A 12775-nucleotide genomic window follows, 5' to 3' on the forward strand; every position below is an offset into this window, starting at 1 on the left:
AGTTTCAAATATGCAGAGACAAACCGTTACAAGATCAATTTTATTGCACAAATTCAATGGATCAGTGGGAGTCTTGATAATTGATTTTTGACTGCTCCAGATTCATTTATCTTTAAATTAGTGAGTGATAACTCACAATATGACGTTTTTGAAGCCTTTTTGGCCATCGTTTTAGTATTTGATTTACACAATTTATTGTTTACAGTAAAGAGCAGGCTTTAAGTTGGAAAATAAAAATGGGGAAACATACCACTAAGTTCCCTTCCTTTGTGCATTCCTTTGGATCTTAATGTTGTTTTTAGTTGTGTCTTAAAGTTGCATGTCCTCTTCATTCATTTGGAGGTCAATGTTAATAATGAAAAGTGACAGGAGAAAAAGATAAGTCCCACTTTGACCATAGATATAATCCCGCTTTAATCAGACATTATAATAAAACAAAAGTTTTTAGCTTTGTATCGGTTTTTTTCAAGTTCAGATCAAAGCTTATAGCAAAACAATGAACCATCAAACAATTTGAAAAGACTCCATGTACCCTTTAAATGCCTCTTATCTGGCAGAGCAAGTAACATCATCGGGGACCCAAAGGGATTGTATGTTGTGTTACCGCAAGTTTAGAGTTCTGATGGATGTGGGGAAAAAACTGTCCTTAAGCCTATTTGTCCGTACTTTGTGGGACCTATAGCATCTGCCAGAGGGCAGCAGCTGGAAAAGATTGTTAAAGGTAAGTGAAAGACAGTGAGAGGTAAGTGATCCGCTCGGGGGGGTGATGCGATGTATCCATAACGGCATAATGCCAAATTACGAGTCCGAACTATCACTTATTTAGGTCTTTTGCCGAGAAAACGCCCTGTATGGAGAAGCACTACCAATTTCGTCATACGCAGTTTCTGGGTGTGATGACAATTAGGCTTTTTGTTGTTGATGATGACGACAGGGCCTTTAATCTATAAATTTGCCACTGTTCAAAGACACTACATCATAACCTAATGACATTGCTTTATCTTGAAGTGTCAATGACTGATCCAAAACATTACACTGTAGCTCTCTCTGGTTTTCTCTAGCTAATACCAGTCACACAAAACAAAGTTTACCACACAAAAATTTTAAATAATATTTAGAAATAACTCATAATTTTCATCCACATTATGACAACTGTTTGTTTTAAAATTCGATAATGTAACACTACAAGAAGAGCAAGACTATTAGATTTATGAGCCATTTGCAGGTAATCCAATGAATGATGGTGGCGCTTGGTAAATTTTTCCCATAATGAAATGGCCTTAGTTAAAGTCCTATTTCAAAATGTTGTTGATGCTACATGCTTATAGGCTATAATAGTTAGGCCAATCAGAAGACGAATACGATAACTTTCTGGCAGTATAATGCAAATGTACTCTGGACTACCAATGGAATTGAATAAATGTACAGTGGTACCTCAACATACGAGCACCTCTACATATAAGCATTTCGAGATACGAGCAAAATTTCGACCAAATAATTATCTCTAGATACGAGAAAAATTTCGAGATGCAAGAAAGCCAGGTGGCCAAGACATGAGAGGCTGTTTATCATTGTAGCGCACTGTCTTTTTTGCCACATCTCTTTCGTGTATAACAGATATCTACGAGCACTGGGTGGAGCGTTGCATTTTTTTCAGTGTTTTTTTCCGTCACTCAGCGCGAATGCCGGAGCGATCGCTAATACGAGCAGTATAGTATATTACTTCTCGTTGGCTGCTCATAAGAACATCAGGGGCACTGGCTCTCTCCCCCGCAATTCCTCGTGTAATATCTCTGGTCGCAACTACCTTTTGTAACGTCTGAGCAGATCGTTCCATTTTTTCAGTGTTTTTCCCCCGCTTAGCCTGTTAGCTCCCATTAGCGGAGCGATCGCTAATTCAAGACTACTTCTCGTTGGCAAGTGGTCGTGCGTTATCCAATTGTGAAGACATTTGTGTGCGACATTTTCGGAATATTTTGAAGGGAATACAACAGCAAACAGCCCATCGATAGCGAACATGAGGGTTGTGTGGCAAACATAACCCGGCCAGGAGAAGGTATAAAAATGTAAAACAAAATTAGAATTCAGTTTTGTGTAAAGTTACATTAAACGTATGTTTGAGTGTGTCTGTATATATTAATCCAAGTTCATTTAAATTTGTTTGTTCTGTTACAAGTGCGTTGCCGTGGAAAGTCTCCCCACTCCCCCCTCTGCGAAATCCGTCCAATTTTAATATACTATTAAACACATTTTATTACTATTAAACCACTAGTTATGTGTTACTTTGTTAATAGATCGCGAATTAGAATAAATAAAACATTTTTCCAATCCAATATCCTGTTTTTGGTGTTTTCTCAGAGGGTTGGAACGAATTAATTTGTTTTTAGTTCATTTCAATGGCAAACGTTCGTTCGAGTTACGAGAATATCGACATACGAGCTCAGTCCCAGAACGAATTAAGCTCGTAGGTAGAGGTACCACTGTATTTCTTAAAATTGTATGGCCAAAACTATGGCCAAATGATACCAAATGAAGTGTGTCAAGAACAACTCTATTTAGTAAAAGAAAATCAGCACTGATTGTTACTAAAACTTTATTGCCGTTACAATTTAATTAACCAACAGAGTTGTATAATTTAGTCATGCACCTAGAAGATTGGGGTCTAGCATTACATTTATTTATCAATTGTTTAAGCACAATTGATTAGAATTCGACCAGAACGGAAAACATCAATCAACAGTGTCCTCTTCTAAATGTGCCATTTTGGTGAAATGAAAAATTTCCAAATGTTTAAAATGTTTCAGCAGCAATTGTCAAAAATAACCAAATTTGTTTGGATTTTTTTTTGTTTCAGGTGAAGTGTAAACATGTACATAATATTTTATTAAATCGATCAAAGTCCCCTGAATTGAATCATTGCAGTAATGTCGGCAAATACTGTAGCATTCTTCAAAGAATTCATTTTGTATTTTATTGTCATGAAATTTGTGACTGATATTCCCATAAGTAAAATGATTAAAGACAACCTATTCATTACAATCTGGATTTTTTTCCCATAGTTGCCTGACATCAATTCTACCAACGGGTATGTTCAGCACATTGACAGAGTGAATGGTTGTAGCCCACCAAAATACACTTTGGTGGACTAAAGACAAATTGTAAAGCTTACGGTTGCCAAGAGACTGCTAATACTGACAGTACTCTTCTTCCCCTCCCATTTCTTATAATTAAAGCAAAGACAATGTCTCTACCTTGAGTAAAGTGACATGAACTAATGTGAGGCCAGTGGCATACGCTTCCCGGGTCCAACCTCCCTAAGTGTTGTGCTCTTTACAAGAAGAGCCATTATAGAGGGATAACAGTCCTCATTAAAATCATGACTATCCTCTCCAGGGGGACAATCGGCCACATCAATGAACACCCACCAGAAGGCCTCATAATACACTTGATTAAAATAGGAAGAGGTCAGGAGGATATTTGCAGTAAAGAGGCAGGTCGGTTGTTTTGGACTGCGGGTTAAAAATTGTCTTTGTCCATTGCTTGAGATTTATTGGTTGGGCCCGAATGCAAATTATCCCAGCGTAGACATTAATCTAGAAGGGATATTTCATTAAAGGGCGCTTCTGTGGCAAGAAGCAGTTCATGGGCTCGTAAAAATTGGTTGACGCACTGATTGTTCAGCAGATTATAGGCTAAATAAGTGGGTTCAACTGGACACAAGAAACTGTCTTCTCCTTCATTGCCACGAGGAATCAAAATATGTCGAGGCCTTCCTTGCGTTGCCTTGAATCGCACCCAACTTGCCAACTGGAGTTTCACCAAGGCTAATGCAGACACTGCTACAAAATCTAGATTGTTGAAGCGAAAAATGCAGGACTCCCACTAATTACAACTATAAATGACTGAATTTTGAGTTATAGTTTTAATCATTTGTTTCTAAGATCGACTACTCAAGTAAGTCTTTAGGTGAAATTTTGTGGTGCAAAAAAGGTTGATGAGTGAAGGTTTCCATGTCTGCGCTACTGTTAAAAAAAGTCATCATACTTCAACCTTGTTTAATCTCTAGTCTGAAGTAGTTAGTTAATAATACAGTTACAAACACATACCCGCCAAATAAACTTGACCTTGGCTTTATCACAAGTCCTCTTTGCAGTAATACCAGGACACAGACAGTAATTAAACAGAGTTCTTCTAGCTATTTAGAATTATTCCTTCTCAATTCCTATACTACACAAAGCTCAAAAGAAACTTTATAAACACAACGTTCTTGAGGCATAGACAACCACATTAAATTCACTGACAATGACGAGGATAAACGACTGATCCATGTTGATTGGGAGGGCTGCAAGTGCAGGACCACAGGACCAGTTTCACTATATGTATACTATATGTTGGGGCATGAATGGAGCTGGCTCCTCCCTACATGGGATAATACTCATATAGGTTCCTGTGTTTGACTTTGTAACTATTTAAGTTCAGCAATGTATTAGACCTAGCTCTTAGTCATTAGGATGTAGTGGAATTCTACATTTCTTCAAAAAATTCACTTCATCAAATTAGTTCTCTGTCAAGCATCATTACCTTTGTGAAGGTGATCAAACCTGTTCTTTACTAACTTCCTCCCTGAATAACGTTTCAATGCCTAAAATTACGTACAAAACATGGGTGTTTAAAGAGTCATCACCAGACCTATTTTAACCCTTCGAAGCCCAAACTGAAATACCATGTTGCTCAAAATTCATGTATTAATAAATCTGATATGTTTGGCCTTAGAGGGTTGAAATTTTGCGTGTAAAGAAAAACAAAAAATATGAAGGCAAAGCAATAAGTTTGTAAGATAAGAGCAAAGTGGAAATTGTCACATCTCTTGTCCTTATTGGTGGTGTAGTCAGCACCTTCACATGCCAAATAGTTTCCCGTTGCTGCCTTACCATACCTGTGACAAGGTTTGATTACCATACATGTGACAAGGTTTGAATGCGAAACATGCATGATAAACAGATGTGTACAACAGCATCACGATAGGAAATGCCCTCTCAGACATTATTCTGCTCTAAATCCCAGAGGAGAGCTTTGGTGCTACTCTGATTAATGCAACTTCCTCCTCAGAATAATACAAAATAACACAAATTCATCAAAACAAATGCTTCACCCACCCATTCAATTTTGACCTATGATCACTTTACAGTGGCTATAATAGAAAAGACCCCATGTGGAGGTGGCAGACTGCTACAAAATGCCATTTATCATCAAAGTTAAGAGCAGGAATGTGGGGGCCTATCTCTTTGTGCCTGTCAGCTAATTCCATGCGAGTGCCGGTAAGGCAACAAACAGTAGCAGGCTGACAAAGTAAACACCATTAGAAGTGAAACCTGCATAGGGTCAGCATTAATTTGTTCACGCTAGAGCTGATGATCAAGGCACTCAAATGTAAGCAAACCAGGTAGGTGTGGGAACTCAAATCCTTTCCTGTGTATGTGACCAACCTACTGTTTACATATGCTTTATTTAGAAGTCTCAAAAGAAGCATTTTCCACTTATCACTTCTCTAATGCAAGAATATCTGCAGTGTACAACCTTTTATTCCAATGATTTGGTAATCCAGATTTCTGTGGAGTCGGAGCTTTAAGGGTCCTACTACAGTCGTACCTTTACTTACGAAATTAATTGGTTCCAAGACTTTTTTGTCACTTGAAAATTTCGTAATAGAGATGTACTTTATATGTAAATTCTCTAATTCGTTCCATGATCCTCACGCAACTACCAAGTAAACCCTTTAAAATTGGTCAAAGTGTCCCAATTGTATATGAAAGATGTGAGGAAACACACAAAAAATTTGAGAAAATTATAATGAAATTATTTATTAATGTCTTAAAATAAATAAAGAATAGGAAAATGTGCCCTACGCCGCTGAAAAGCCGGGCTCTCTGTTTGTTGCTTAATAACGGAAACGCAAAATAAAATAACAGAGCATTTACTTTTTGGGAGATTTCGTAATTTGGATCTTTTTCGTATCTTGAGACACTCATTTGCATATTTAAAAAATCGTAACCTGAAAGCTGCGTACCTACAGGCATTCCTAAGTAGAGGTATGACTGTAATAAAGCCCCTGTTTATCAAATAAAACAACCTGCTTGAGCTTAACGTTTCGATCCCTCAAAGCAACATGCATAATTTCTAATTTCCCTTCAGGATCTACAAAGAGGGAAACATTCATAAACTCATTCTAAGAAGGAGAAATGTGATATATTTTTTTCATTGAAAGGATTTAAAGGGGGACGTAGATCTGACTACCTTTAATACTGGAGAGCCTCAATTTGAAGCAAAGCTATCCATCTCCCATCGGCAGTCTCGATAATTAGGTTACAGACATGATAGTCATATTGATTCATTTAGATATTGGATTGAAAGCAATTCAACTAATGTAACAAAATCTCCTACTATTCCAGGATGTGCGAGCTGTAAACCAGCAATTTTCAAGGGATTGATAGATAAGTAGACAAAAAACTTACACCACATGTCTAACCAACAGTTGTCCTAGGTTAGGCCAGACCAAAGAAAACATTAGAATATTACAAATATTTTCTATCATTTATATAACTGAGCATAATTTAGCTCTTCCTCTGTCCCTGTAAATATTCAACTTCATCAGGCATTATGTACTACTTCAAAAGTAAAACGCAATGCAGTCTCTTTTAGTGAAGTCCCAGTTTATAAAACATAATGTTACTGTAAATTTGAATTTTTCCATGTTATATAATGCACTGTTTAAACAAGGAACACAAATTGAACTGATAGTGTTGCAAAACCACCACCATGTAGATAACTTAAATAGTCGGGCACTTAAAACTATTCTCAAACTAGCAATCACTAAGATGATGTTCCAAATGTATATATATAAAATTTGTGCTAAGGGATTTGCAAATAACATTAGATGACCAAAAGGCTTCTCCTAGTCTCAGAGTACGTGTAAATCTAACAACACAAAGAATATATGGGCATCTCTAGCTCGTTACTACAAACGCATCCCTTATCCTGATTATCAGAAAGAATTATTCAAACTCGGAAGCATTTCCATCTTGATTTGTCTATCAAAATTACCCTGGTCTATCTTTAGAATTGGGTTTTTACAACCACTGCAATCTTTAAACATTTAATGTGCATTTCACTCTTGCATCTTCTATCAACCAGACTTTACACGGTTTAAAGCCCTTGTAGCTCACTGGAGGAATCACAGTCTCTTTGATAACTTTTGCCTCCCCTAGCTGGCAAGTATTAGTGTTCAGAGAGCGAGGTAGACAAAAATTTTGGACAGAAATTTGCACTGTGTCCAAATTATATTCTATGAAATAAAAAGGACTAAACGCTTAAACTGAATCATCTCCTGGTATGATCACCTAACAAAGTCATATCATTCATTCATTATTGCAATGGATTTTCTGCCATGACCTTTCATGATACCTTGACAAGTGTCAAGGCACCATAATATGACCCAGCATAGTGTCAAAAGAGAGTTCAATCTCTGAACACTGAGGCATTCTTCAAGGCTGAAGCTAAAGGCAGGTTCAACCTGCCTTCCATCAGAAAGTGTGCAGACTGCATTCATGTCCACCTGAAATCAGTACTTCCACTAAAGAGGACATATTTTCATTGAGAGTTAATGAATCATAAGGTGAAAGATTAGGCTTAGATTCCAGTCCTTGCAATTGGTAGCCCACCCAAAGTCAGCTGGTAGAGGCTCATGAGGCAAACGGTACAGATTACATATGGTTTTACGATTACAATAACATTGAAAACTACTCAACCTGTTGAACACTTTTATTTACTATGCTTTCTATGTGTTTGTGTAGTTGCCTCCAAAAGGCACTGGGGGTGAAGTATTGTTGTGTTTTGTGGTCAATTCGGGACATTTCATTAGTGTTTGTCAGGCTATTACATGGACCTTGGCAGAGAGATTTGCACTCTTCTAATGCCCTGCTGGTTATGTAACAAATCTCCGCTGAGAATGTGCCTTTTTCCCCTGAGGTTGCAGCCTTTGCATTCCATATATCATGGATTAATGTGACTGACCATGCATGTAAATTGGAGCTTGAGAAACTCTTTGCTTCATGACTTTGAGTTCCTTCTGTTAGGCTGGGAAACCTGATGAATGGGATTTATTTCTTAATAATTACAGAACACCTAGCACTTTTCAGGGTTCAGAATGTCTGAGAACAAGTGGACAATCTGATTTTTTTTCTAACCAAATGTACATAAGATAACAGATAACCCCTTAAGAAAAAGCTAATATATCTGTGCCATTGTTTTGGACACCACAATGATAATGTGAACAGAGCTCCTTACTAGCTGTTGCTTGCGAGCAGTAAGTAAGGGCGCCCTAGAAATGGCCAATATATTGGAGGATTAACGCAACAATTGGTAATTTGACTGGAGATAGAATAATGACAGGACTTGGGGCAGGAAAGGCTAACCATAGCTCCACTGATATTCATCACAAGATATGTCTGAAGGTCCTTGGATATAGCCATAGTGGCTATACCAGGGGTGGGCAAACCAGTCCCTGAAGGCCGCTGTGGGTGCAGGTTTTTGTTCCAACCGATCCAGCACAGAGACTGATTGCACTTGTAGGACACCAGATTGGTGAACAGGTGTCCTCTTTATGGGTTGGAATGAAAACCCGGACCCACCTCTGTGGAAGTTTGGCCACCCCTGGGCTATATTATTTGCAAAAGTGAAGACCTGCAATTGAGAGATCTATTGAAAACGCAATGAAGATTTGTAACAGGTGTTGGAACTTGTTAATTTATTGACATCAATGTTTAACTTTAGCTGTTTTTGGCAAGTTTGGACATTTCAGGTTTAACCTCCTAAGACCCAAACTCTTGCAAGTCATGCATTTTTATTTTCTCTTTGATTTTTAGGGTAATTGGGACCTCAAAACAAAGATTTATCTATTTACATGATGTAGTTCCTGAGAAAAGTGATGTCCACATCATAAGTGGACGCCAGGCCCTTGTAGTCCAAAACTTAACATTGTAGTCTTTGACAACCAAAAATGTGATCTCCACACATGTGAACGCCAGGTCATAGGAGGTTTTGATATTTTTTTTAATTATGGCATATTATAATTAAGATATGTCTCTCTTGTGGACCATTAAAATATATCTTAGAGGCGCTCCAACCTGGACCAATCCAAATAGAAAAGCAAACGAAAAAGTTTGTCCGTGCCAATCCTAAAACCACAAATGTCCACCGACGGCCGGACACACACACAGAGACACACAAACGCTCCCATTTTAATACCGAGACCAAACTTCATTGGCTGCGGTGAATGTTGAGCCAGGAGGCAAAGAGGCTTATGGCTTACTTGTCGTGGGTGATATGCTCCTGGATGGCCCCGAGCGAGTGCGGGCTGTCGGCGCCCTGCAGCAGCCTGCAGCTCGCCAGGTGCCGCTGGTGGCGCTCCTTCAGGCAGCCGTTCTCCGTACACAAGTCGCACACTTGCCGTTCCAGCTCGTCGATTCGCGCCCGCTGCCTCTCCAGCAACTCCTGCTGAGTCTCGATGATCTTGTTGAGCTCTTGTAAATACTCCGCAGCCCTGCCTGGGTTCTCGGTGCCCGGGCTGTCCATGTCGTCACGTCGTGTCGTGGCGCAGGAAGCGGCTCGCTCCCCCGGCTGGGGATTCAAGCACAATGCTCGGGCGGATTGTTGCGCCTTTTACGCCTCGCCATTGCGTGTGACAGCGGAAACCCGAAGAAAGGCGTTCTCCCCAGCTTGCCCGGACGATACGATCGGCTGTCGGTCACGGAGAAAGCCTCGACGTCACATTAAGCGCGCGGCCACATGTGACAGCTTTAACATGGACACGGTGATCTAGCTCCCCGAGGCTGACATGTCCACCACGCCGCCGCCGCCGCCGCGACTTTCTGTAAACAGACGCCGGCTGTCAAGTGGGCGGAGTTTACAAGTTTTATGAATTTGACAGCAGGTCGCGTTGAGCGCATTATGGCTCAAAACAGATTACTACACGCTGACCCAAATTTAGCCCTCTTTATCATACATGCAACCCGCCAATGTTATCTGTTATCTCTCTCTCTCTCACTCTCATTCGCTGCCTGTCTCTCTTTCATTCTCTCTCTCTTTCTCTTCACTCTCATTCTCTGTCTGTCTCTCTTTCATTCTATCTATCTCTCTCTCACTCTCATTCTCTGTCTCTCTCTTTCATTCTATCTATCTCTCTCTCTTACTCTCTCTCTCTGTCTCTCACTCTCTCTCTGTCTCTGTCTGTCTCTCTCTGTCTCTCTCTCTCTCTCTCTCTGTCTCTCATTCTCTTTCTCTTACTCTCGCTCTTTCTCCCTCTCTCCCCACTCTTATCATCCATCCATCCCTCCATCCTTTCCACCATTATTATAAAAATTCACATTCATAAAATAGGGCAGCCCGGCGGCTGAGCTGTTAGCCTCACAATGGGGGACCTGGGTTCAAATCCAGGTCGGTCCACTTGTGTGAAGTTTGCATGTTCTCCCCGGGCCTGTGTGGGTTTTCTCCAGGTACTCCGGTTTCCTCTCATATTCCAAAGACATGCATGGTAGGTGAACTGGACTCTCTAAATTGCCCCTAGGTATGAGTGTGAGTGTGAATGGTGGTTTGTCTCCTTGTGGCCTAAAATTGTCTGGCCACCAATTCAGGGTGTCCCCCGGCCTCTGGCCTGAAGTCAGCTGGGATAGGCTCCAGCACCCCCCACAACCCCCAGATAAAGCGGTTTAGAAAATTAGATGAGACATTTATAAAATGAAATTGCACAAAAAATAAATATGAAAACTGTACGTACTTACCAAAACAGCCAGTAAACTACACAAAATCAATTGTCCTTCCATACATAAGTCAAGAAGACATGAATGACTTGTTGAGTTGTAGTTTATAAGTATATTTTAGCTAGATAAATGGCAATCAATATCACGATTAGGCCATGCCAAGCGCTCAAGGGTGTTCGCGCCAGTCAATCTTCCTAAAAGAGCTAAATTTTGGGCTCAGAACGTGACATCGAGAGGATCATCTCCCCGGAGAACCGGATTTGAAACCAATCCACCGCTCGAGCGTGGCCACAAGATTGGAGCGTAGTTTTTGAAGGCCCAGGCGTGTATTTCATCCAAAAATCCTGGGAAACGACCATAATGGATCGTGCCCAATTTTTACCATTAACCCTAGAATGGTAACCCTCTATTTCAGAAGCGTGAAAGGTAACCCCTTCCATGCCCTGTATATAACAGTTGAGTGTATGTAAAGTACTGTGTGTTTCATTGATGTACTTTGAGTCATTTGAAGCATAATTTGCCATACTGCAAGTGTTGAAAGGGAAAATAATTGGTACGTAATGAAAAATTTACAATTTTTTGTCTGTCTCCCATACAGATTGTAAACACCCGGTCACCCCAGGTTACCGTTCTAGGGTTAAAATCAAAATTGACAAACAGTATTGAAATGCAAAATATCATTCAAACACCGAGAAAATCTCCACGTTTTGCCAGTTTTTAGGTTCTGGAGGGGTATGCAGCTCTTTAGCACTACCCGAGTGGCTCCCTGGAGCTTTTTCAAAAATGTTAGAAAATGGGGGAGAGAAATCTATTTTTTGTTTGAATGTGGTTTCTGTAGGAGGACAAATATGACACAAACATTCTTAAACTTTTCCAATGATATAAGAAAGTGTCTTAGTCGCTGTTGTAAACAAACCAGCGATTGTGTGATGGGCCTTGGATCCCAAGAGGAAAATAGAAAAATAACTGAGGAAAATAGAGAAGTCAATGTTTCTTGGACTGAATCATTTGCATTCGTTGCCAATGGGGAAGGTTTGCCGGAATGTTTGCTTTGTCGCAAGAAGTTGTCAAATAACAAAAAGAGTCATGTGGAAAGACATGTCTATCTATGTAAGGCATAATAAATTTGCTGCCAAGTACCATTTGGGAAAGAGTGTGATAGGATTACTTCTGGAGAAATTAGAAGAGCGCAAAAATAGATTTTAAAAGTTGATTGCATCTCCAAACTTCAACACAACCAATCACAAATGGTGAAAAGGCACGTTATGCACATTCCATTTTGTTGATGTTTTGTCGAATCTTCAAAATAAAAATGACATCAATCAGCGGATTTCTTCATGGCATCTCTTTAATTTCATCAAAACCATAAAACAATTTATTAATATTGTAATGAAGATAAACTTGAGATGGCATCATACAACAGAGCAGTCACGTGGTGTGTCATTCTTTACAGAATGCACTGCAGGGAAACTAAACATTTAACCATGAATGCTCATGATGTATTCGTAGCCAATTTAGTAATTTTGATGGTAAACTAATAAAGATACCTACAGGATGTGTTTGGCTTCCTTATAAGGCTAATATAAGGCATTTATTTTTTTGCTGCTAGACATATTTATTTAAAAAAAAAATCTGGCCAATATGGTTCTTTCAACATTATGGGTTGCCGAGCCCTGTGCTAGGCCATGCCTTTATTCTCATCAAGTCTGGACCACAACAACGGACAGTTTTCGGGATTCTCGGCAAGAGCATCTAGAACAAGGGTGTCAGACTCGGGTTGGTTCGCGGGCTGCTTTAACGTCAACTTGATTTCACGTGGGCCGGACCATTTTAGATATAATATTTAGATTTTTTAAAATAAATGGATTAAAAGAACTGGATTAAATGCCCTGAATATTCAGTTTTTTATAGATGTAAAACAATGTTTATTTTAGTTTTTTATATATACTTTTAGATTTTAC

General features: G+C 39.5%; 1 protein-coding gene across 3 annotated transcripts in view; it reads right to left on the bottom strand.

Annotated features, from left to right (window-relative positions):
* Positions 1-10023, bottom strand: part of LOC144079760 (IQ motif and SEC7 domain-containing protein 1-like) — a 128236-nt gene extending 118213 nt beyond the window's left edge. For 2 of the 3 annotated variants that reach the window (XM_077608312.1, XM_077608366.1), the window contains exon 1: positions 9368-10023. In XM_077608312.1, the coding sequence (XP_077464438.1) occupies positions 9368-9630 (263 nt within the window). In that variant the 5' untranslated portion in view covers positions 9631-10023. The remainder of the gene's footprint in view (positions 1-9367) is intronic. The other variant, XM_077608321.1, reaches the window with a different exon arrangement.
* Positions 10024-12775: the final 2752 nt, after the last annotated feature.

The sequence above is a fragment of the Stigmatopora argus genome, chromosome 1 (genome assembly GCF_051989625.1).
Source record: "Stigmatopora argus isolate UIUO_Sarg chromosome 1, RoL_Sarg_1.0, whole genome shotgun sequence".
In the NCBI taxonomy this organism is placed as follows: domain Eukaryota; kingdom Metazoa; phylum Chordata; class Actinopteri; order Syngnathiformes; family Syngnathidae; genus Stigmatopora; species Stigmatopora argus.